The 26877-nt window shown below is 43.3% G+C and overlaps 2 protein-coding genes and 1 long non-coding RNA gene across 3 annotated transcripts; 2 read left to right on the forward strand and 1 right to left on the reverse strand.

The window, feature by feature from the left end:
• Positions 1-32: 32 nt before the first annotated feature.
• Positions 33-18513, forward strand: LOC144075466 (uncharacterized). The gene is made up of 4 exons (XR_013300562.1): positions 33-117; positions 2980-3041; positions 4551-4647; positions 16992-18513. It is a non-coding gene; the product is annotated as an uncharacterized LOC144075466 (long non-coding RNA).
• ngfb (nerve growth factor b (beta polypeptide)) lies at positions 994-1645 on the reverse strand. The gene has a single exon (XM_077602495.1). It carries the CDS (start codon positions 1643-1645, stop codon positions 1100-1102), a length of 546 nt encoding a protein of 181 aa, XP_077458621.1. The 3' UTR covers positions 994-1099.
• A 6014-nt stretch (positions 18514-24527) lies between the features above and the next one.
• On the forward strand, positions 24528-26575 carry LOC144075464 (potassium voltage-gated channel subfamily A member 3-like). Its single transcript, XM_077602494.1, has one exon. The coding sequence runs from the start codon at positions 25077-25079 to the stop codon at positions 26571-26573; it is 1497 nt and encodes a 498-aa protein (XP_077458620.1). The 5' UTR covers positions 24528-25076; the 3' UTR covers positions 26574-26575.
• The last annotated feature ends 302 nt before the right edge of the window (positions 26576-26877 follow it).

A 26877-nucleotide genomic window follows, 5' to 3' on the forward strand; every position in this document is an offset into this window, starting at 1 on the left:
TACATTTCTTTTTTCAGATTCAAGTCCTGCTTGCGAATGCAACACCCCGCATGCGCAGTGTCCTTTTGGGCAAGCTGATTAGCCAGCCTTGCACGCTTTTTCGGCTTAATGAAAAAGGTATGAGCATTTACATTGCAATATAATCCACTCCTTGCATCGGTTACTTTTTAAGTGTTTAAATAATCCATAATTAATCAATTGTTTCTTTTTAAATGCATTTTTTCACGCTGCATCAGCAGTAGTTTATGTGTTAGTAATGTGCAATTCCTGTGAGGCACGCGCATTTACAGCGTTTATTCGCTAGAGAGCAGCGTTGTGCTTTAATTTGATTAAAAAGCAAGGAAAATATGGCTGCAATATAAAGGTATAAAAGCAAGCAACATCCTTTTTTTGCTGTTTTTACTACCTCTTACAGATATTACACAATGTCTTGGCTGTAATGGATTATTTCAGAAGCTCTCTAATGTAAAAACAAAAACAATTGATTCCGACTCGAATGTCTGGAAATGACTTCTAAAATAACAATACTAATAAATAGGTGGTTAATGATAACATTTTCTAAAAGAGCCAAGAGTATAATTTATGGGAAACCTCATCCTGGAGCTGGAATGGGGAAAAATGTCCAAATAGCCACAATTGAAACCACGTGTTTTTTTTATTTTTTATTCCCCAGTCCTAAAACATCCTTGAGGCGAGTGCGATGAATTATAAAAACACAATCTAAAATGTATATGTTTAATAAATAATAGCAAATAATATTTCCATCAAGGCTGGTACCACAAAACGCAACATTAATAGTTGTATTTGTTTTGTTATGTTGCTGTCTGCTTAGGCCGACTTTGATAAGACAGGTTTCAACCTGCGCTTTGTTGAGTTCTCATCAGCTGCATTTTTCTTCTCTAAGTCATTAAATATTTGGATTTTTCATTTTTCAATGTTCAACACCAACATTTTCAATATTCATTGGCCCCCTCCTGGCCAAAACGGATTGGACGTCCACGGCCGTCAATGGCAGCCAAGGGGTTCAAGGCACCTCATGCAAAATTGTGAAAAATCAAATCTAAAGTACATGCAGTCCCCATACACGAATAATTTAGTATCACTGTCGCCACGACTTGCGGCTGAGCACGCACACGCAAGCCACGTTGATGCGTATGAGCCTCCATGCCACCAAGTTCTTGAAGGACGTCAAGGCCCGCACGAAGGTGTGCGAATTGGTGCACCGCGAGTTCCAGTGCCGGGCGTCGATGCCTAAGCACCCCGCGTCGCCGGCGCGCGGGCCGTGACACGTGGTCTCAAAGAAGTACTGCTTCTTATTGACGTTGTTGATGTTGACATCCGGCAGAACCGTCACCTCGTTGCCGGAAATGTCAGTGGCTTTGGTTTTGTTGCCCACCCACACGCTGATGCTCTCGCACACGGAGTAGACGCCCCGGTGCTGGGGCTGCACGGCTCGCCGACGGCTCCGGCGGGACCCGCTTGGCTCGCCGTCCGGCGGCCGGGCGCTGAACAGCACCCTGGGGGAGTGCCTTCGCCGCCTGCCAAAGAGTTTGGGGTCCACCCGCGGGGCGCCCCAGTCCTCCCCGACGGAGGCCACGGCCTGGGCACTGCTCAAAAGCAACAGGACCAGCATAGACGACCTCATGGGCGCTCCACCTGTGGAAAAGAAGTCCCAGTAACTTTATTAGGAGTGTGTATTGCCTCATATCTGGCGATACGATTTTTTTAATCTCCATTCATCCCGATAATATGCTTTAAAACGATTATTGTGACATGTATTTTTTTTATCACTTGGCTAAAAAACTCATCAAAATGGACATTAGTGTACATTTACATCCATTTATTTCTGAAAACTCATTCGTGCTCAAATAAAAGACACTGTACACATTATAAAACCATTTCACTTTTTGTCAAAGGTAAGAAAAAAAATCTTATTCGGGGATGGCAATCCTTTAAAATGATGCAAACCTTCAAGTGAAAGTTGCTGAAGTGACAGTTTATTCACAAATCCGTTAGTACCATGCGGATGAAAGAAAAACAAACACTTGGAAAAACGCAATTTGGTCCAAGCAAACCAAGCTGAACTTTTCGCCCAAAAGGAATATTTGAGCACTGTACCAAGAGTAAAGGGATGTTTTGCCAGGTCTTTTTTTCCAGCGGGAATTAGGGCCTGAGCCAATGTGGAGGGAATTAGGAACAGTTCCAACTTCCAAATAAAAGTCAGTGGTCACATAAAACCTTCCGACTTCTGCTTATCGGCTAAAAAAAATGTTGCTTGGCGCCAAATGCTCTCGTAAATGATGGCAGTGGAAGTGGGTGATTTAGTCAATTTCATTTGTCACTACTGAAGACAACAACTGTTGACTGCCATCTGAGGTACAGTATTCACTGAATATATCTTGTGGTAATCAGAATAAATATAGGAACTCATTGGGTTTCAGGGGAAGTAAGAAAAAAAAAGTTCATTTATTTTCCGACCTCTGTGACCTTTGAACTAATGACCCCAAATTGAGCTCATTCACTGCTATCTATCGACAGCGATGGAGATTAAATGAACAAATGTCGCCCCCTCCCAGTTAAAATGGAGTGGACCTCTATGGCTGTCAACGGCAAGGAATGAGTTAACAATTTTTATTTTGCTTCACTTTAAATATTTTCATGCTCCAGCGCCTCGGCGGTCTCTGGCTTTCACCTCTGACTTTGAGTAGTAGTCGTTCTCGCACCAAAAACGAACCCCAAAAAGTCAAATTCCCATAAAAGAAGCTGGCAAAACACATGAAAAGGATGCCCCCCCCCCCCCCAACAACCGCATTGTGACACTGAATTAATTGAATATGGCGGAAGTATGCTCGGCAACTTGCAATTATCATCTGCCAAACCGACACGCTGCATAAATTTCATTCACACCAGGCGCAGTGTTGAAAGGCTCGTTGACCCCTGTGAAAGTGTCATTTGGAATAATTGTAATCTTTTCTGCAGGGAATGACAGGCGACGTGTCGACACCCGTGACGGCGCCGAAGGCGAGCCACTGCGCTGTCAGGTGGGTTTATTACACTCTTTTACCCAAAGCGGGGGTAGGGGTCGCTCACAGACGGAATCCCCTCGCTGCCACCTTGCCACCTCGGGGCTTACTTTACTGAAGTTGATAGATTGGACTTCACTAGCTACAGCCCGTAGGCCTTTTCTTTGGAGGATAAACCCCTAAAAGTGTCGTTTTAATCCCATCTCGCTGTCGGCCAGAAAGCCAAAGTCAGAAAAAGGAAGTGATGTGAGCACTTCCAGTCAAGTTTTTTTCCGTTCTTAACCTCCTAGCACCTGGCGTCCACGTGTGGACATCACATTTTTGGTTGTCACAAGACTACAATGTTAAATTTTAGACTACTACAATGGCTTGGCGTCCACTTATGATGTGGAAATCATTTTTCTCAGAAACTACATCATGTAAAATGATACTAATTCTTTTTTTTTACACTCACCAGGTCCCAATTAGCCTAAGTATCATAGTGAAAATAAAAATGCATGCCTTGCAAGAGTATGGGTCTTAGGAGGTTAAAGAATCAGCACTTGGGTTCTGTACTGATTCTTATTTTTATTTTTATTGTCCCACACACACTGCAATCAGTCGAAATGGATTGGCGTCCAGCGCCATCGGTGGCCAGGAACTGGTTAAAGACACACCCACCTTTTCAGTGTCCACTAGGGAACGGTAGCGTGGCGCCTAGAGGACGCGAGGGAAGCTGCGTGCCGCGCTCGGGGCTCCTGCCATGTGGCCCCCGTCCAGCGCACGTTGCCTGCCAAGACACAAGGCAGAGCTCTTCCTTTTAACGTCCTCGTAAACATACTCTAAACACATCACATAGCGAGCGTGCCCAAAGCTGAGTAGCAGGGTAGTGCCCCTCGCTGCTGGCTTAAACACTGTCAAAAGCAATAACCTACATTATCAATTTTAGTATTTGAAAAAAAAAAGCACGCAAAAAAGTAACCCGTTCCGAAAGCTAACCGGGGTTCGAAGCCAGAATCCTCGGCTGCGGATCAAATGTGGGAAACGCTGATAATGCGGTTTCCAGTGTTCAAAAAAACAACTTGCATGTATTTTGTCGATTGAAATGTAAATGATACGATGGAGTATAAGAAACAGAACAACAATAGTAGGACAAGAATAAATTCATAATATTATGAGAATAATGTCATACATTGTAATACTACTACGAGAAAAAAATGTAATACGACTTTATTCATTATTTTGGAGAATACAATCATTCGTTGTAATATTATTATAGTTTAGTCGTAGAACGAGTGGAATTTTACGAAAGAAGTGTCATCATCTTACCAACTTTTATAAAATGTTACGAGGGAAAAAGTTGTAATACTACCTAACTATATGCTCACAAACATATTAATTTAAATGAAAAAATCAAGTATGTATAGCCAGTTTAGCTAAATTAGATGCAGTGCATCCATAATTATTACACGCGTGATATAATTCCTTTAATATCATCATTTTATATTTTATGTAGCACTCTCAAAAGTAATACACGTTCCATTACAGGAAATTGTAATACATCAATTCCTATTGGAGGAAGCAGGAAGAGGAAATTGAATGGTTCCCATGAGAACCTGAATCCAAGCCACTTTCATTGTGTAAGGTATTGTCACAATTTGCATACTACATTTCATTTAGTTTGTTTCTTGTAATGCCGTTGGGATAGTCCTTAACTTCACTTTTATAGTCCAGTTTTCCCTCCAAAACGCAGTGCAGCATGGACACTTTTAACAGCCGCTCTGTAAAAAAACACTTTCATTCAACCTAAATGTGTGAGTCAGAGCAAAGAAAGTATTTGTTGTGTTTTTCAAGGCAAAGTCCCCTTAAATTACGGTTTTAGGGCAATTTGATGATATGTAAATCTGGTGTCCTCTCCTTGGGTCGCTCATAGAAAACAGACGTGTCGGTCGTCGTCGAGGTCCTGACGGGAAAAAGTTTTGGCGGTTTAGTAAACAATAAGAAATGTCTAGTCAGCAGTTCGTCTCTGACTGGGGGGGTTCGAAAAATTCTCCAGAAGGGGCCGCGCATCAGTGTTGACTGACAAGTTCAATAGCCAAAATGGGACGAAATAGTTCTTCTCAGTTTTATATCCATTTCACTTCAGCAACTCGTGGCGAATGAAAGCCAATAGTGCGTACAGATGGGAAGCAAGAGGCAATCTTGAAATATCATAAATAGAACAGAGGAAGGGCCCAAAGTGAATTTTTCTATCAATCCATCATCAACCTCTGCCACCCATTTGATGTACAACCACCCAATGGCCCCAGAACCCCCCCCCCCCCTTCCATCCATAAGTTATTAAAAATTTGAAGCTGCTTTAACTCCGTTGCAAATTTCTGCCCCCGGTCAAGGCTGAGGTTTGTGCATGTCTGTAAAAATGTTTTAGTAAAATTTTAATTTGAATTATCACAGAGTTTGAGTGATGTGAGGTTTGCTGTTTTACTTTGAAAATGATTTAAAAATGACACTAGGGAGGTCTTGGTGGCTTGTTTTTCAACTGTATGCATTATTAATGTTTAGGAGGGTTAAGACATTCTTTTAATGTGTTCAGTAGGAGATATAATAATAACAATAACATCTCAAATATCCCTGCTTTCCATGTTTTCACCAGTTGGACTTCGTCAAATTATGAACTCTGGAAATCACCCTCAAATTTCTGCTTTCAACTAGCATTAACCGACGTCCCGTTAAAGTCTGGCTATGAGTCTTTTTACATTTTTGCGGGTCTTGTTATGATCAGTATGGCTATCCCATTTCATTTTGATTGGTGAAACCACAACATTCATTCTAGCATAACAGATTGCACATCTATCGCCGACATTGGCGCTGAAACATCATTTAACCCCTGCCTCCTGAATGCCAATCTGGTCTTTCACATCACTAACAACTAGACCCAACAATTTTGTCCAAACTTCTTTATAACGGCCGTGACTCCTTGAAGATCCGAACGCAACATCTGGACCAGTGCGGCGGCCATTTTTTCCCCAGCCGTGTAACACAATACACGCATTGGGCGACTGTGAATGTGACTCGTTTGATTTACAATCTGTAAAGTTCTTGTAAGAAGACTTGGTGCTTCCTGTTCAAAAGACATTCAACCCAGCGTATGAAAATCGAGGAAAATACATGCTCTCAGACATAAGTGTAACCGGCTCCAACAGGAATGCTCCATCACACCACAACAACGTTTTTAAAAAGCAGATGACATGAAACATAAACAGCGTCAATGATAAACACGTGAAGGACCGTTTGACTTGGAACGCGACATATTTCCCGTCATCTGATCAGGACGTCGTCACCCGAGCTGAACCCCACATTAGCGCCCTTTGCTATCAAAGACAATCTCAGCCAAAGGTTCTTTGATTGCAGTGACCGGCTCAGGACTCAGAAGGCACAAAACATCTAGTGCCAGCGCTGGTCAGAGTGCAAAATGTGTCGTGCATTTGAGAAATGTAGTCCGATCTCATCCCAAAACCTTTGGTGAAAAACAACATCAGTGCCAAAGACAAGACTTGTGGTCGAGGAAGTGAGCAACCTGCCAAAAATGTCTGAAGGACCAACTGTGAAAGCCTGAAGAAGAAAGAAAAATCTTAGCTGGCATAACATCTGGCAGATGGAAGGGGCACAGCTGAGTTTGATGATAAGAACCTCGCACGACGTGTTAGCTGCTCCCAAAACTTTCACTAAAACCAGATTCTCAATTAGTGATAATTCCGAAAACCAGGAACTGCCTGTTCTGTAATGCGTGCCTGCATCCAACTGCATTCAAATCGTAATATTACGTGTTGAAAGTTGCTCTTTTTTATATTGCGTGAACCAGAATTTGCTTGCTTTCGGGGGCTGAAACTTTTGGCCGTTGTCAACAAAAAACTATTTCAGGCGTAACAACCAGGGGAAAAAATTCCGGTCAAAGTTATTACAGACGCTCCCCTACTTACGAACATTCGAGTTACGAACAACGGTACATACGAACATGTCTGCAAATTGCGTTTATGTCAAAAAATGTTCGTACGTTCGATTTTGTATTGTGCGCCTTTTTCCGAGTAGTGCTTCTTTCCGCCGCTAATACCGACGCCTGACGCTGTGAGAGCTCAGCTCATCCAGCATCCACCTTCCTCTGCCCAGTTCGTTGCAGTGTGGAAGTGCGTGAACGTATCTCCAGTGCGCAAAGAACCTTTTTCATTTTTATCATTAAATATCTCGTGCATCCTTTATTCAATATGGTTGGTGAAAAGCGAAAGCCTTCTATTGAGGGAGGTGCAAGGAAGAGGCAAGCCATTTCATTTGAAACGAGTGGCAATAATAACGAAGCTTGATGCGTGTGAGAAAGTGGTGAGCGTTGCACGGGAATAAAACTTGAATCGTTCGACCGTCGGTACCATTTATAAACATAAAGATCGAGCAGCAGGACCCAAATATTGAACGTTGCACAAAGTTTGCAAATCAATTGAATGATGCCATACAGTTATGATGAAAAAAAGAAAACTGCAATCGTCATTAGATAGCTTCTTTCGGCCAGTTTCTAGTAAATCTCTCTCTCTCTCTTTCTCTAATGTATGTATACAGTACTGTATGTATTCTCTCCATTTTATAAAATGTTTTTTTCAGTACAAACCAATGCGTGTTACTTATACAAGCCTTAAACATACAAATGCACTTATATAAACCTTCAATATACTTATATAGGCTTCAATATACTTATATAGGCCTTAAACATATTTTATAATACAAAATATAGCACTGAGCAACTTACGAACAAATTCAACTTATGAACAATCGCTCAGAACCTAACTCGTTCGTAAGTAGGGCAGCGTCTGTACTTTTCTGATTTTCACGTTACGTGAATGAAAAAAGTGGTTCGGGGTTTGTGGAACTGCAACTTGTGAGGCGTAAATGTGGGTTTCAGCACAAAACGGCATTTAGCGTGATTCAAACCAGCCGTCACAACGATTGTTCATACTATGAATCACAGTAGCATGGGGTCCACTTCAGAATAAAAGCCAAACAAGGCATTATTATGATTTATTCTCAGGAATCCAAAACAATCTCATGCAAAACTTTCTTGATTTCTGCCGTCGGACAAAATATCAAACCGCTCCGCCAGGACATAATTCAGTCTTCATTCTTTCCGTCGGCGTTTCCGTACGTCTGTCGCCCTTTGTACCACACGGCCCACGCTGCGCGCCGTCGTGCCGCAAACACAATAAATCACAGAATGTGTTGAAGAAGAAGCCAGTGTGCCGGAGAACAAGTGTAGAGCAGATCTTGATTTTATAGCTCCGCGTGTCTCCCGCCAGGATTTGTGAGGATTGCCAGGACCAATAGTTTGTGCTTGCATGTTGCGTTTTCGTGCTTTTGATGCCCTCTAAACAATAGCAGGCAGTATATATTCCTGGAAATAAAATGCAGTTCTGGGCTTAATCATTTTTAATGCCATGTGGATGTCCTCTGTTTTATTCCTCAGATGAAACAGTTTAGGGAACCCCATTTTAAAGTCTTACTTTTTCCTGTCAAATAATAATCAAAAAAGAAATATCAAGACTCGCACGGATCCAAAACTATTAAAATTGTGAAACGATGACAAATAATTGTAGTGGTTTGCCTCTGCATAGTTGAAATCGCTGACATAATTATAGGCAAGGATTCCGGCAGAAGGCATATAAACCAATGGCAACACAGTAGTCAAGAGTTAATTTTATCGTAAGATGAGCCAAACTGACACTGAACTGAAAAAAACTCAAAAGATTTTACTGTCCAAAAAAACAATAACTAAAAAGCTGGTCGCCACACAATGAAACTAAATGGATGAAATAGACTCAAATCCGATTGCTCACTGCAAAATGGCATTTAGACTGTGTTTTGAACTTTTTGGGGGTTTATTTTAGAAAGAAAATAACTGCAAGTTGCGTCTCAGTGAATGTATTGAATTCAGTAAAGTACCGCCTAAGGTGATAGTGGGACTTTAAGCATTAGCGCGCTCATGAGTCACTGTTTTACTGTCTGAATGTGTGTGGTCCCATTGTATCTGTGCAGCTCGTCTTCTAACTTAGTCTTCACTTCCCTCGTGTTTGATTTGTATTCAGTGATAGTCTCCAAAATACAACGGTATGGGCGAGAGGTGGCAAAATCAAGATTTGTTGAATGAAACATCAACTTTCCAAGCCGTATCGGTGTACGTTCCACTGCAAGTTTTTCGCAGGTATCTCCGTCGCGGGTTCAGAGAGCGCCTCGGGCCGCGAGAGACGACGGGACATGCCTGCACGGAAGCTTCAGTACTTGCCGTCTTTTACGCGCATCGGGGCTAAATCAGGTTCGGGTGCCGGCAAGGGAGGGGCAAGCACAAGAAATGAAAAATTCTCACAATCTTGGAGGATAAGAATTTCATGCCGCGATTAAGTACAACATATGTAGTTCTCGTGCTATCAAAAAAAGCTTTAGGGGTGGTGATTGTCTTGAGTATTGAGTGTCCACCCAAGAAAAATCAGGTAGAGCAGCTAGAGATTAACTTTCACAGTTATTTGCGCCAACATCTCTAACCGTTCCGCCTCCAGCCCACGCTGCTTAAAAGCATTAGCTATAATCTCGGTGTCTAAAAGGTGGGCTTGCACATGTCCAATGACTTAAGGCACGTGTCGCTTAGCCTTTTTTGCTTCCTGGCGACTGTTTGGAAAGACATCAGAAACATCCTTCCGAGCAGCAAGTTTACCTCTCGGCATGTTTGGGCCAGAAGATGTGGAGCTCACGATCAAGAATGAAGAATGAGATTGTCAAACTTCTTTTGGAATGCTGTTAGCCGCTCGGCCTCGACACAAAACTCAAAAGTTGATTGGCATTCCGAGAGAGGGCAGGCAGTGAATAATCACTGCAATCAATCAATGGTAATTCACTCAACGGTATGCTAGCGGACCTGAAAGTCACAATTCCTGAACTTTTTATTCAGATGGACAGTTGGAAAAAATTGAAGAAAAACTTATGGGTTAGGCTTGAGGTTGAACCTTTATTCCTATACTTGAATAGTAAATCAGTTCAGGCTTCTTCAGGATTTTCAAGGTTATGTCGACAGCTCTGCAGGCAACAGAGGCTCTAACCTGAGATCTGCCAATCACTTAAGGGTCACCTAACCCTTCCACCAAATGCTTCTTTGACTAGAGTTTCATGATAGTTTCCCTACAAAGGGTTAGCGTAACAGTTGATATTTTCTGCGACCAACCTCCTCCAGCCCTTACTCTGATTTTTCCCCACTCTCGGATTCTACAAACAGGCTTTTTTTCTTGACCAAACCTAGAAGATGTTATCACGGAACGTCTGTAGAGTTCATCATTTGTCGCACCCGGAGGAAGTTGATACCTTAGCAAACAATGAGCGCAAAATGTACAGTTTGACATGCGAATCAAAAACCCAAGAAGCTGACCCTGTGAGAAAATGGGCTCTTGAAGAGACACCCAAATAGTAGCAAGTCTTCTCCAGTATAACCACCTGTTATTACGACAAGAATGCAATCATTCATTTGCTGTGCTCTGTGGAATAATTTGAGGAAATTGCCCCGCAGCGCCCTACTTGTTTCCACGCCAACATACCACACAAACTGTGTAGGAATTTTTTTTCTACCTCCAGAGAAGAGGAGCTCTGCCGAGCAGCCACGGTGTAACCTGATGAGCCTCGGGGCTACGCTTCAGCAGACTCGCTGGAGATGGAGGCTCCCCGTTGAAGCTGATCTACGACCTGCTAAGTACGGTAGTCATTCAAATCCCGCAGCGGGTCGTGATTTTCGGCAAACGCGGAGGACGTTCACCAAAGTGGCCCCAGAAACTTCTGCAAAGTTTTGTAATGGTCTAAAATTCCAAGGAGTTTCAAGTCAAATATTGGTCTACCTCTGCAAAGCCTTGACTTGTTGCTCCGCTGCAGGGTTATTGCAGTATATTCCAGTGCGGGTCCACGGGATGCCTCGAGAGAGACGAGTACATTCTCTGTCATTTGTCCCTAACGTTGCTCTCTGAGCTCTCTGCACTTGTTGAAAAACTTGTTCTGATAGTGTGCAAGTACAGCGAGACACTGTGCGCCCTTGTTTAATGTCTTGTGAGGTCCTAGTGCCCGCCTCACTCGTCTGGTTCTTTGCTTCGACTTGAGACCGCTGGATTCAGAAATACTTTCGAGACACTCTGAAAACCATAAGAGTCACGTGAAGTATTTCCATCACATGCCTTGTAAACAATTGCACTCCTTAATTGCTCAATGAATGTCTATTGGCGCCTTGGGTGCATTCTTCACACCAGCGAGCACAAATAAGCACAGAGGAGGTCCGCTCTTGTGTTAATTCAGCAAAAAAAAACACCCAGTAGCTTCGGAGCAAGATGTTTTATGCTGATTATCAGGAGAAATTTATCATGTTGGCTCTCCATGTTGAATGTTATTCGATCTATTAGTCATTCACAATGAATTTCAAAGAGGCTGCGTCCTAAAGTGATGGATATTTCACACCGATGTTTGTTCAACACCACATTTTTAAGGTCTTGGTCTTGTTTTCAAAGATTTGTGGATGCGGGCTATTCATGATCTGGTCTTGGTGGCAACCCCTCAAAGTCTTGATCTTGTCTGATTTAAGGCAATTCTTGCTCGGGTCTTGGTTTTAGAGATTTCTGGCATAAAGCAATTCATGATCTGGTCTTGGTATTAGAGATTACTGATTTGAATTAACTCTTGATCTGGTCTTGGTCCTAGAGATTACCGTTTTAAGACAATTCTTCACCTGGCCTTGGTTTTAGAGATTTCTGTTTTAAGGCACTTCTTGATCCCACCTCTTGAAAGTCTTGGGCTTGAATTGGTCTCGTTTCAGGTAGATCTTGATCTGGTCTTCCTGCAAGTCTTAATTTTGACTTGGTGTCTGGGATTTCTATTTTTTGACGCAAGGTATTCATTGAAATATGAAAAAAGAAAAGCTTTTGAAGATTCAAACATCGAACTTTTAGTGGAGCAGTGAACAATTCCATCTGATCATTTTATCTGATCTTTGTATTGTGCCGAGACATTGACTGCATATTTGTATTCATTAAACCTCCTGTCACTCTCACTTCCCATTAAATTTTTAGATTGCTACATTTTCTTCTTTGTCTTTGTAGTTTTCCATGCGATGAACATTGTGACCATCCGAGGTTAATAAGAAAAACATTCACATCTCCTGTGCAAAATGTTTTTAGAAAAACAAAGCCATTGCAGCTTTCTGAAGTTTTCAAAGGTCTGCTCCCCATTCTTATTTTCCCATTTTCCCACAGTCTGACTCGAACATGTGCACTTTTTACGAAGTTGCGTGAAAATTGTGTAAGAGTACAGTAATTCCCCCGTGTATTACCCTGTGGAGCTGATCGTGAGCAGATGTCTTAAACTGGATCACCTTGTTTTGTCATTCAACCTGAACCTGCAAAAAAAGTTCTGCGTTACAAGTGTACAAATCTGATGCATATTAGGAGGCAGCACTGGCTAACCCGCAACGGGTCTTAAGAGTTCACCCGTTCCCAGCGCCCAACATTTACCTTTCAACACTGGAAAAATATGAAAATTGTCCTTTTAAAAGTTGCCTTGATTCTGAAGAGCGTTTATGGGATTCAGTTTCTCGCTTGTGGAATAGAGCGTGTGTCCTTTCCCCACGCGAGTCAGTCCGCCCCAAGGTTACGCCAAGGTCACCGGGGAGACGTTGATTTATTCCTCATAAGTGAGATGACGGCGGAAAAATAAAAGCGGCGCTTGTGTTCGCACTGATGTCAGCAGCCTAGCACATCTGGAGCCAAATGGGAGCATATGGACGCCAAATCTGCTTACCGCGTTACGCGAAAGCATTACCGACGTCAACGCTGCTGTTTTGAGTTATGCGCTCCAGACGCTAGAGGGCGTGAGCTCGTTTTTATTCTGCGAGGGACAATTCTAACGAAGTTGGGACATTGTCAAAAAAATCATAAAATTAAATTCCAGAGTAACTCAAATTGTTAGGTGGTCTTAAGTTATTGCCTTATTATATTATTCATCTTTCAACGTCCAACCCAAGATGAGCTTTCGTTGCAGTTCTTCCAGTTTAAATGAAATGAATCGTTAATGGCAGGCAATAATTTAAGACAATCTAAAAATTGGAGTCAGTGGCGCCCATTGAGTTACTTTTCCACTTGGTGCATTTTAGAAAATTTAACCTGAATTAGTGTTTTATATATATTAATGTACACAAACCCCATGACGTGACTTAAGCAATTTTCGGCACCGTCTTTGTCATCCCGCCGAGTTCCTCCGTCAAGTCGCGGTCGCAACTCGTAGCTGGAGATGATCAGGGCCAGATGTGGATTTCCACTCTCCCCCTTTCCACAATTTCAGACTTTCGTTTTACGGAACAGACCGACCGATCGGCGTTGCCAAAGTAAGGAGGAAGCCCGGATGAATTATAGAAGAAATATTGGATGTAGGTTTCATAGTTCTTCGAATTGAGATGGGGCGATTAGATGAGCTTTTTGCTCAGACGTCATCTGAAGCGTGTGACCTTTGAGCCATGCATCAACCCCCCCTCACCGCAGTGGGGCAAATTAAGCCCCAGGCTAGATCGCCTTTTTTTCTTTCTTTCTTCAGGGGGAGTCTCCGCATTTCATCCGGACAATGACTGTGTTGTCTCGGACATCAATTCTATATCGGATCCAATTTCTTCCATGAGTAACGAGCCTTCAAAATGACCAAATTTCATGGCATTTCATCCTGATCGGTGCATGGTGACACGCCTTTTTATTACTTGATTCACTTATTAAATAAAATACTGTAGCATAATTTACCCCCTCACAAATAATCATTAAAGCCCTATTTAAGATAAACTTTGAAAAATAACAACCTATCAACCCATTGTCTGCTATTGACCACACTAAATGTCCAATGCATTTGAAGTGGGAGGGTGGCAGCAAATGAATGAACGGCAGCTACCTTCCCACTTCAAATGGATGGGACGTCTACTAGATATAAACCCATTTCAAATCACAGGAGGATGAATGGACGCCACATAATTGGACGTCTATCATCTTCAATAAGCAGTGACGCATCCGCCCTGCAGAGATCAACAACCAGCCCCCCTCCCCACCCTACACACACACACCTCAATATAATGCCTTTTTTTACGAGTCTTTCCATAATTCATGAGGTCCTCCTTTTGTAGAAATGTTAATTACCGGCACATGCAAAACGTTATATAAGCATTTTCCCCTTTGAATTGAAAATACTGCATGGTTGAGGTGTACAGAATATTATATGACATAGATTCTTTGCCATTTTGATGCGGTGACAAATTTTGAACGCCAAAGGATAAAATCACGAATTTGAGGCCAGCAAACTGTCATTTACGAATCACCTGTATAGCCATGATGCCTGACACTTATGTTTGAAAAATAAAACCTAAGGAATATTTAAAGCTGAATATAGAAAATGAAATAAAAGAAAATATAGAAGTGAAAATGTTGGAATCAAGAAATAATACAAGCGTGAAAAGAATTTAAGGAAATCAAGAATAAGGCTACTTATAGAAATAAATTAAAAAATAAAATTTATTTTTTGCGGAAACATTTAGAAATGAATGGAAATTGATTTTATTTTTTACATTTGCTAAGAAATATTTTTTTGTTCCAAATTTTTATTTTTACAAAATCTTTTGATTTTTAAATTTTTGTTGTTGTATTTTTTTTCAATTTAATATATATAGTCAAAAATTAAATACTACTAATATATAATAATTCTTTTAAATAGCTTGTAGTAATGTGTGAATACCTAAAAAAACAGAGGGATTATGTTCAGTACAGTTTTATTATTTTTATTTTAAATGCGATTGTTCCATTGAACTTCATTAGAGTTGTGAATTAAATCACAATGGGGGAAAACATATAAAGTTTATACGGTGGTGACTGCAGGCCATATGTTTGAGTAAAACAAAGCACTATATAGTGGTCCCACATGTATGGTGCATGACCCTCATTTACAATTATTTCACATGTCTTTGCCCTCTGGTTGGGTGAGCATGCAATCGCATCACTTCAAACATATGTCATCCAAAAAAGCTCAAGAAAGAAAACATCCCTAAACGTTTGCTGTCATTTCCAATTAAGCGTACGGCACACATTCGGTTCCAGTACTGCTGCCGCTCTTTTAGCTTGCAATTGAAACAAGATGCCTAAAAAAAAACAGACAGGCAGGAGGGAGGGCAGCTAAACATATATATCGCCTCCCCGTGGAGATATGTGGCAATACCCCTACAGCAAGGGTGTCAGACTCTGGTTGGTTCGCGGGCCGCTTTAACGTCAACTCGATTTCATGTGGGCCGGACCATTTTAGATATAATATTTAGATTTTTTTAAATAAATAGATTAAATGAACTGGATTAAAGGCCCTGAATATTCAGTTTTTTATAGATCTAAAACAATGTTTATTTTAGCTTTTTTAAATATATTTTTAGATTTTACGAAATGATTTTTGAACTAAAAACAAAGAAAATATGGATTAAAAAAATAGCAATTATCGATTTAAAAGGGGGAAAATCAGGAAATTTAATAGACATCTATACTCTTCATTTTAATTTGATCCTAAAACAGAAATCACTCATGATTTACTTTCCCGGGCCACACAAAATGATGCGGCGGGCCAGATTTGGCCCCCGGGCCGCCACTTTGACACAGGGTCAAAATGTTGCGAAGAGAAGGGACAAGAACGTATTGAAATGATTGTTAATGACAGTTGAAAGCGGTTGCTGTTGTCTAATAAGAACTTGGAAAAAGGCCTTGTGAACAAGAAGGATGGAAATGATCACAATTGCTCACACGGTATAGACCAGCAAGTCCCAAAATTCAAAAGTTTAAATTCAAAAGTACCACTGCCCCTAAAAGAAAAGACTCTCCAAGTACCATTTTGATACCCCAAAAGCAATAAAAGGCTAGTCAATGGTCATTGACTGGCGTCGACGGCGATAGACATCCAATCTATTTTGACTGAGAGAATCATTATTAAATATACACCACATTCAAGAAAGAAGAGTCCAGTTGCCACCGCAACAAATCCCTTTTTGCCGCCCGTAGAGTCTCCGAGGACGAGCAACGGGGCAGGTCCGGGCACTCATTCGACAACCCAGCAAACCATTCCTGGCGGGGAGCGAGTCAGCAATGATAACAACAACACGTCGCCTGTCGGAAAGACTCAAAGCCGCCGCCTAATGAGGCTTTCGCAGCTTCCGATTTCCTCAGACGGGCCGAGAGCGGCCTCAACCCTCCGAGCGAAAAGTGACTTGATCTTTATGACACTCTCAGTCCACAACACGTTGGGGTCCGAGACGCATTCGGAGGTCGTAAAGCGAGAACTGAGCGATTGTTTGGCAGAAAAGCACTTTAGCGTGAAGGCTTTGCGGGTGCATAAGGTATCGTTGCATGGTAATGACGGTTATATTTAGACGCGGGGCTGATGTTGAAGTGTGGTGTTAACGTCTCATAACAGATCATAAAAAATGTAAAAACTGCTTTCTTGACTCCTCGCGGAATCAACGTGGTTTGCTCCCTCTTGCGTGTTCCAGTTGAAAGGGTCTAATCAAATACTACGACACAAATCCCTAATAAAGGGACATAAAATTCTCCCTTTCTCAGCTGCTTTTGCAACCCCCACTCCAAAAAATTTAAATGTGAAATGACTCTCTAACTGATATGAAGTCTAGGTGTAGCTGTTTCATTCGCTAAAGTTAATTAGCTTCATGCAGTGCGCTAACATTAAAGTGATATTTCCCATTGTTAAGCAAACATGGCGTACTGGTAAGCGCCTTAAAACGTATTTTGTTTTTACTTTTCATGCACCATTTTGTGAACAGACACCATTTTGTCAACCCTTTGTTTTCCTGTAAATATTGAATACATTCCTAGATAGCATGCTACAATTTTTTTATTTGTTCACTGTAACACTCAGGTTCCGTCTTTGATGGGTTCCAACCTTCTTGTGTGGAGTTTACAAAGTCTCCCCGTGCCTGTGTGGCTTTTATCCGGGTACTACGGTTTCCTCCCACCACCCAAAAACACAAAAGGTAAGATTGAAGTCTCTCTGTTATCCCTGTGTATGCGTGATTGGTCATTTGTCTCCTTGTGCCCTGCGATTGGCTGGCAACCAATTCACGGTGGGTGGGTGGGCGTTGTAGGCTTCAGCACCCCCCGCGACCTTTGTGAGGATAAGCGGTACAGAAAATGATTGATGATGCAACTTTCAGATGCAAATCATCAAACCTTTTACAGCAATCTAGAGGATGTTGCACTAGTTTTGCTTGAAAATAAATCACTTCAAATAACCAGCGCTTTTGCGAAAGGTCAATTGGTCCCGGGGTAACAATTTTTAGTCTCCTGTCCTATATGACTGGAATAAAAAAATAAATCATAATTTGTGAATTAAAAGGTTTTTAAATCCGCAACAGAAGGATGACACGAGCCGCACTATTGGACATTTTCCTTTTCCAAACTCGATTTTCTTCCGCCAACTTGGCATTGACGCCCAAAAAAGAAAAAAAACGCAAACTTAAGCAAAAAACATTTGTTAAAACAACTTGAAAGCCTTTCCAATTTCCTCCAAACAGATGGCGGGATCTTCTTTTTACGGCACGCCGTTGGTAACCACGGTTACCCCGCTTATAGGACGCGACGACGGGACCTCGGGTGACACCGTGTCAGCAAACGCTTCCATCCGGGCTGTGAAATTAACAGTTTAAGAACACATTTCACAGTCGGCCGAGCCCACCCAACGCGGCAGCTGCACTCTCCGCCTCGCAAATGCACACAAACAGAGTGGCAACATGCAAATCAGGATTATATCCTACTTTTTGGGACTTTCATTCGCTGCCAAAGGGAGGGAAAATCCAGGCGGAGTGTTTACGCACTCGCTTTCATGCGGGTACAAATTCACACACACATACGCAAGTCTTGCCGGTCGATGAAGTTCCACTCCAAAATCAGCGACCATTCGGGTCAGCGGAGATGACGACAGAGCGGGGAGACGACGGCAAAACCGGGCAAGAAGCGCCGCGGGTCGTCAGACTTAATTGGCATAATGAGGATTGTATCCGGATGCGGGATTTCCCGAAAGACGCGCGAAATCAGGACACGTCGCGTTCAGGAAGTTGGAGCGCTTTTGTCGCATAAAGCTCGGATGATGCAAAGTCACTACCGCTTTGGGATTTGAAGCTTTTATGCCATAAACTCATTGTCTGCTGTTGGCGGCCATTGTTAGGGAAGTCAATCTGTGCCACGAGAGTTTGCATTTTACTGTTTCAAAATTTTGTCGCGAAAGTAAAGTGATGCAAACTCACGACCTCTTTGAGATTTGAAGCTTTGATGTCATCAAATCATTGCTTTTACAGAAGTACATTTGAATCTTTTTCAGCATCAAAATTAGAACAAATATTTTTTTAATATCAAAATTCAATTGCGAAACATGTCTGTCACCAAAAAAATCATTCGTAACATCCAGATCACCAAGAAAAAGCAATCAAACACTGTCACTTCCATACCCACAACAATCACAACATGGTGTGACCAACTTGAATAGTGAATCGAAGGTACGGCTTATATGCGCACAAATTAGACTTGACATCAACGAAATGCCATAACACAAGACAGTATTTCAAAATAGAGGAAAGATAAAAAGATAAAATGCTAAACAAAATTTATTTTTATGACTATGAATGGAATTCAAGAAAAAAAACAAAAACGTATCTTGCATAAAACGTGAAAAAAAACCTCAATTGTGCCTGCCATTGCTCGCTCAGGGCGCCCCCATCTTACGTAGGGATGAAAAACTAGACAGCTATGGACAACATTCCTGCTTGTACTGCTCACTTGACTTCCTTTTTTAATTTGTCTACATGCAGGCAACACCATTTACGAATGTGCAATCCAGCGGGCGATCCTTTCGGTTCATACAGTATCTCGGAAATACAAAAAAATGTGATGATTTTTCTTAGGATTTTCCCTTCAAAGTAACACATTTGTACTCCTTATTAAAACCATCAATATGGTAAATTGTAAAATTCTACGATTTTAAGGCAATTTTAAGGGTACGGCTTATACGCGGATGCGGCTAATATGCGAGAAAATACGGTATTTCAAACCCAGCTTTAAGAGGCCTTCAGATCCACATTCCCAAGCACCTGAACACATCAGGGTGATAAAAAAATATATCTGTTATTTAATCTTCAAATTTCAAAGTGTTTTTCTTTTTTCCGAGGAAAATATACATTTGAACGATAATTGAAGGTTCACTACATTGTGAATGACTGTTTATCCAAAGGAGCATGTACAAGCAATTAAAAATCCAATTTTATATTTGCTTTTATTAGATTGCTTAGCTGTACAGAAATGATGATGCACTTGTGCATTTCGCTAAATTATTTTTAATAAAGGTTGCTTGGATTCCAAGCTAACTCACAAAGGAACGCCTCATATTTTACTAAACGGCAATTTGATTTATAACCTCTCCCCGTAGCTTTTCAACTCACGAACTACAGGAAAAAAATAACCCGGCTGACCGTACGCTGATTTTTTAAATATTGCACCAACATTCCTTAAGTGAGGCCGAACGCCGCGATCCCCGCGTGACGGCGTGCTGCCACCTCGCCGCGATCTGGCAACCATTCGGGGTTACTTTGGTCCGCCCATCTGCTCCTTCACATGCTTCCAAATCTTGTCTCACACTCGCTAGCGGATTAATTGGCTTCCGGGAACGACTTGTTTACTTTGCATTAACTACAAAATAAAGCGGATGGAAAGAATTGAGAATATTACGAGTGACATATTCGACTGTGGAGGGTTTGTAATCAATTGTTAGCATTCAGGTGCCAAAATCCACTCTGACAAGGCGGGCTTGAAAAAAACTCACCTCCCTTAGGGAGTTTGCTTTTTTTTCACGATCCACCGGCTTTCCTTGGCCTTCATGTTTCCCTGGTGAAATGTTTGGAATAGCAACCACCTGTCGTTTTTAAATATATAATTTTAAAATTATTAGAAAATCCCACCTCTGGGTCTGATCTGAAAGTCCAGGAAAGAAACCATGCTTTTTTTAGGTGTTTTGATTTGACTATTTTAAAGCATAGCCCGACATGACTTCGTCATCGGGGTTTTCGCAAGGTTTTTTAAGACACGCTAATCCTAGTGGACTTCAGAATAGAATAGTTTTTTTTATTCACATGCCTCTGCAGCATAGACAAATATTATAATAGTAATAAATAGCAGTCTATAAACACTTATAGAACAAATAGCAATAAAATTAACGATCAGAATCAGTGAATGATGCTAACAGTGTTGCTAATAACATTTTTCCACTATAATAGTTGATCTCATCAGTTTTATTGTCTCACCGGAAAAGCTTTGGCTTCCAGACCAGGAGCAGACAGAACCAATCGGCGCTAAAAACACACTCGTTTAACCGAGTAAGAGCACCCCGGCGCTATTTACGACCTTGGCCTTCACCTTGCCTCGCGGCGGCGCATGGTGTAACGATTCTGCTCTGGTGGGCCATGTATGAGCGCGCGATCAATTTTTGATATTGATCGTCTGGTCTGCCACAGCTGCAGTGAACGTGGTGAATAAATCCTTAAGTCTTGATACTCAAAGATTGCGGTGAAACATGATCACTCTCTGCCAACCTTCCCCCTTGAAATGGACTTGATGTCTATAACTGTCAATGGAAGGGAATCATCTAAGGGCTACAAGAAACAAAATAATCCAAAGGTAGAAGGATATTGCAATATTTATGATATTCGTGCTAACAAAACAAATTTTGCAGAACAAACAGATTGTGTTCAGCAGTGGAAAAAAATCAAGAAAATAATAAATAATAATAAATGCTGAAATTCCACACACAGTTTCCTACATGGATTTTTGACCCCTTAGATCAGTGGTCCGCAAACTATTCCAGAAAGGGCCGCAGTGGGTGCAGGTTTTCGTTCCAACCTGTAAGAGGAAAAGTGCAATCAGTGGATTGCAGTCAGGTGCTGCTTTTTTCGGCAGAAACCTCATTGGTTAAACTGTTTGTGTTGGATCGGTTGGAACAAAAACCTGCACCCACAGCAGCCCTCGAGGACCAGTCTGGAGACCTCTGCCTTAGATTATAGAGAAGAACTGTTTGTGTGACTAGCTCCACCCAGTGTTAAAATTCAGAAGTGCAACAAAATGTAGGCTGAAGTGAAGCTTCTTGTGCAGGCTATATTTAATTATTCACTTTTCCTACTGCTTATCCTCACACGGGACATGGGGGTGCTAGAGCCTATCCCAGCCAACAACAACACAGACAGCCTGAATTGGTAGCCAGCCAATCGCAGAGCGCACTGAGACAAACAAGCGTTCATTGTTTGACCCCCCTTTTCTATGACGTATATAGATCAAGGGATGGTTAGATGCATATATACATTGATCGGTAGATATGCCAATTGATATATTACCCAGTTTACCCTGTTGTGAAAACATTCACGTTTTACTGCATCTCTCCTTTTGCGCGCCAATCCATCACGTAGTTGCATCTCCCACTGAAAGCAAGGCACTTCTATGCCTACAAGCTCATACTAATACGCCTGATAGCACATATATCAAACCCGAGTGGGCAATAGGAGCGCGGCAGTAAATAACCGGTCGACGGCGGGGATCGTGGGAATTTACAGCGCCGTCCTAAAAGAAGCCGGCTGGGATTCCGCCGGCTCTCTAGTGCATTCCATCTCATCGGAGCGTCCAAACGTCCCCCAGAGACCGTCAATCCTGCCTTTTTATTCCACAGCCCCAAGCTGCGATGGCAGACACAATAAGCGTTTGCGTCTGCGTGTTGGAACACAGGGTGACCTAAATAAGTTGGAGTAGAAAGGGAATTCCAGATGAAAAGTGCTCGGAAAGGGGGACGCCTGCGTCTCTTCCAGGGGTCTTGTAAGCCTTTTATCTGGACCTAGTGATAAGTAGCCTTGCTTTCAACACACATGCATAAATGGAAGCCTCCTCCTCTTAATCCCAATATGTAACATCACTCATTTCTCCGCCAGAGCGCATCACACAAAGTCTCTAAGTCGACTTACAAATCAGAGCGGAAGTTATGTAACGTCTTCAACGCGAACTACTTTTCTCTTTTGGGGAGGAAAAAAACAACAACAGCGTTTGCGTTGCCTAGGAGACCGACTCCAAGGGAAATTCTCCCTAGAGGCAATTTGCAGAGCTGAATGCCGGGCGATAAATTCAAAAAGTTCACTGATCAGTAACTGTATTTTTGGCAATATAAGACTTACGTTTTTCATAGTTTGGTTTGAGCCTGCGACTAAAACTGAAATGCAACTAAATATGTTTTTTTTTCCTCTGACCACCTATTATGGCTATTATGTTATTTTTCTTAGGCTATATGGGAAAACTGTTATGTTAACAGATTCCTATTTAGTCTGTTGTTCCCCATTTTACTATTGTTACTTTGACATGTGTCATGTGTTTGTTCTTGGTTTCCTATAAAAATTATTTCAAATGCGACTTATGCTCAGGTGCGCTCTGTAGTCCGAAAAATTTAGTAATTAGGTAGCGAGGCTGTCCGCCTCACAGTTCTGAGATCCAGGGTTTGATCCCAGGTGCGTTCTGACCTTCCAGTATGGTGTTTGCATGTTCTCCCCATCCCTGTGTAGGTTGTGTCCGGGTACTCCGATTGCCCCAAGAAAAAAAAAGTCATGCATAATAGGCTGATTGAACACTTGAAATTGTGAGTGTGGTTGTAAGTCTCCCATGGCCCTGCAGTTGGCTGCCAACCATTCAGCTTGGAGGAATGAATGAATGAGCTCAAGGTTGATGACATGATTGTTTGAACCCAAAACAGCATAAATCTGTTATGACATTAATTTCATTCTGAAGCAGAGGTCAATATTGAGAAAAATGTCCACACCATGAAATGACCAAAAATAGAATTTTCCTGTTATTTTTCATTCCACGTGATTTTCCCCATGAAGCATGATTCCGGGCGTCCATTTTACTACCAAAGTCTGTTTTTTATTTTGTATCAGCAAAAGAGGTCAATACATATATCTATTTTTTGGGGCCTGGATCAGTGGCATCCCTTTAAGAGGATTTTCCACACTTTAAGTGCATTGCCATATTTGGACAAGCTTTTCTCCAACTCTCTCCAGGTTTTAGCATGTTGAAAGGAAAATGAAGCATTCAGAATAGACCCCACTGAATCCCATTTGGATTCATTAATAAGCAAAAGCCACCCTCACCCCCGCCTTCCCCCCCCCCCCCCCCCCGTGCACGTGTTGCTCACCCCAGACAACGGCGGCGGCTTTTGATGAAGCGTGAAACAACGGCGAGCTGACAAAGGCACACGCGCGGGACACTTTTCATCCTGATTTGCTTCGTGTGCGCAAAATAGGAAATGCTGATTAGTAGCGCATGTTTACGCACAGCCACTGATCTGACTGCTCGTGTTTGTTTGTTTATAAGCCTGGCTGACACGCCGACTGGCGTTCGGCACCTCGGAGAGAGAGACGACACCGCCTCGGCCCAGGCGACCCAATTAGAAGCGCCGAGCTATTGTGTTGCTTTCATCCATCTGCTTTAGGCCACACTGACAACACAATGACAGCTACTTTCAGTCCAATTGATGTTAGAGCTCATATTAATACACCTGTATGCTATAATAAGAGACACTATAACAGAGGCGTCCAATTCAAGGCTCGGTGGACAGGCCCGATGCTTTTTTTTTTCTTCCCCAAAGTCAATGGTGGCCCATAGATGGATTTGTTTGTTTTATTTTGACGGTGACAGCGTACCAAAATAGACATTCACTGTGGGCGGATCTAGACCACCCCAGTCAGCAGTGATTAGTAAAAAAATCGGGTCAATTTGACATTTATGTGAGCGCAAATAGCATTTATAGCAGGGGTGGCGAACCAGTTAGACACAAAGAGCCAAAATGTTCATCTGTGAGAGTCAAAGAGCCACACACGTCAGCATGAAAATCCAATCTGCCAAATTATTTTTTAAATATAACATATTTTTTTTGGTTTGACTGGGTCCAGATGAATTTGAGTGTGATTTAATAAGAAAAATAAGAGAAACATGAAAGAGCCCCAGTCGGGCCGGGACCCGCGTGTTTGCCACCACTGATATATAGACAGAGCTGCCAACTACTCCGGAATTTCAGGAGTTCACCCGGAAATGCAACACAAACTCTGGGACTCTGTACTACCTCCTTACACTCCGGAAATCCCGCAAAAATTGTCACCTACATTTTTTGGAAGCAACCGTTTCAGAAAAGTACCAAATTTCCAATTTAAATACCACAAAATTCACCCCATCTTGATTCAACTACACTGTAAATCGGAAGAATTCGGTAACAAGTGTGCATTGTGAATCATCCGAGTTACAAGTTCTGACGAATGATTTGTCTTGTGCGACTTCGGCGGATATTGATTTTGCGTGAATCGCATTGACTCCGCATAAACTCCGGAAATGGGACAATGATACTCCTGAAATGGGGTCGACGGAGGTTGGCAGCTCTGTATAATAGTATATTTCTTAGTACTCTCTGATGCGATGACAGGATTTTAGTAACATATCGGTGACGATACTAGCATTGGTATCAGTGCAGCACTAATATATGTATATATGCTCCACTCATTAGCTGTCACTAACGACGATAGGCGCCCTATCCATATGAGTGGGACGACTGGCAGCCGTCATACACGTGTATTTGTGCAAAAGAGAGCGTGGGAGAGACAAATGAGCGTGCACTTTACGCGTGTGTTGTGTTTGGGTTGTGATTGGAGTGGGGTGGGAGGGGGGTGCTGGAGCCAGCCGAGCGCGTCGTCCTGCACTTGCAAGCGCACCACCGGGATGGCCGGCGGTGGTTAGGCGGGTGGCTCGACCTCATCTCTCGGGGCTCGAGTGGGAGAGGCGTACCGCCGACGCACCCCCGCAGCCCTCCGACCCGCTCCCACCCGCTCCCACGCTCCACCTGCTCCCTCCCTCCCTTCCTCCCTCCTTCGATCGCACCCGTATGGACCGCCGAGAGTCGGGCGCGATCCCCTCGCCGGCGTGTTCCGTCGGGGAGCGGCTCGCTCGCGACGACGGCGGCGGCGACATGACGGTGGAGAACATCCCGGACGGGTCCGAGGCGAACCTGACGACCCTGCCGTACCTGAGCTGCTCGGATCGCGGCGGCGGCTGCGAGCGCGTCGTTATCAACATCTCCGGTTTGCGCTTCGAGACGCGGCTGCAAACTTTCAGCCAGTTCCCCGAGACGCTCCTGGGCGACCCCCGCAAGAGGATGCGCTACTTCGACCCTCTGCGCAATGAGTACTTCTTCGATCGGAACCGGCCCAGTTTCGACGCCATCCTTTACTATTACCAATCCGGCGGGCGCATCAGGAGACCCGTCAACGTCCCCATCGACATCTTCTCCGAGGAGATTCGCTTTTATCAACTAGGCGAGGACGCCATGGAGAAATTCCGCGAGGACGAAGGTTTCATCAGGGAAGAGGAGCGCGTCTTGCCCCAGAATGACTTCCAGAGGCAAATCTGGCTCCTGTTCGAGCACCCGGAGAGTTCGGGTCCGGCGCGAGGGATCGCCATCGTGTCCGTGCTGGTCATCCTCATCTCCATCGTCATCTTCTGCATTGAGACTCTCCCGGAGTTCCGCGACGAGCGCACGCCGGCCCGCAACGACACGGACGGCGGGGGGCCCCGGACGCCGGGCCCCAATCCCTTCACCGACCCCTTTTTCGTCATCGAGACTCTGTGCATCATCTGGTTCTCCTTCGAGCTCCTGGTGCGCTTCTTCTCGTGTCCCAGCAAAGCCTCCTTCTCCAGGAACATCATGAACATCATCGACGTGGTGGCCATCATCCCCTACTTCATCACGCTGGGAACCGAGCTGGCCGAGACGGAGAGCAACGGGGGCCAGCAGGCCATGTCCCTCGCCATCCTGAGGGTCATCCGCTTAGTGCGCGTCTTCCGCATCTTCAAGCTCTCGCGCCACTCCAAGGGGCTGCAGATCCTGGGGCAGACCCTCAAGGCCAGCATGCGAGAGCTGGGCTTGCTCATTTTCTTCCTCTTCATCGGAGTTATCCTCTTCTCCAGCGCCGTCTACTTCGCCGAGGCGGACGAACCCACCTCCAGCTTCAGCAGCATCCCCGATGCCTTCTGGTGGGCGGTGGTCACCATGACCACGGTGGGCTACGGGGACATGCACCCGGTGACCATCGGGGGCAAGATCGTGGGCTCCTTGTGCGCCATCGCCGGCGTGCTGACCATCGCCTTGCCCGTGCCGGTCATCGTGTCCAACTTCAACTACTTCTACCACCGCGAGACGGAAGGCGACGAGCAGCCGGCGTCGGGCGAACCCCCCGCCGACGAGCTCCTCCGGCCACGGGTGTCCTGCGACTCTTTCACCGGGGTGGGGAACCCCCTCGTCAGCTCAGAGGAGCCAGACAAGCGGCCTCATGGAAACAGTCAGAACTGCGTCAACATCACCAGGATGTTCACGGATGTCTAAAGTGGAAAGCGTCGTTTTGGAATGGTGATATCTTTTTATTTTTTATTTTTAACTATTGTTCATATCTGTGGAAAATGAATGTTTGTTCAACCAAACTGTTTTTTTCTGTGTTTTTTCCTGATGTGGAAAGTTTGATTTGGACTTTGGGGTGAAATTTCAGGATGGAGAAAGAAGTGCTTTTGAAAGCCAGGGGCACTTCTAGCTTAAATGCTACCCGGGGCATGGTTGCTCCTCAGCCCCCCAACCCCCAACTAATTATAAGAAATACTCTAGGTTTATTAGTACAGCAGTGGTTTCAATGAAG

This window comes from Stigmatopora argus, chromosome 6 (assembly GCF_051989625.1).
Source record: "Stigmatopora argus isolate UIUO_Sarg chromosome 6, RoL_Sarg_1.0, whole genome shotgun sequence".
NCBI classification, from domain to species: domain Eukaryota; kingdom Metazoa; phylum Chordata; class Actinopteri; order Syngnathiformes; family Syngnathidae; genus Stigmatopora; species Stigmatopora argus.

What these genes read in the sequence shown, in the direction of transcription:
- LOC144075464 (XM_077602494.1), top strand. Translation starts at nt 25,077, where the DNA reads ATGGACCGCCGAGAGTCGGGCGCGATCCCCTCGCCGGCGTGTTCCGTC.
- ngfb (XM_077602495.1), bottom strand. Translation starts at nt 1,645, where the DNA reads ATGAGGTCGTCTATGCTGGTCCTGTTGCTTTTGAGCAGTGCCCAGGCC.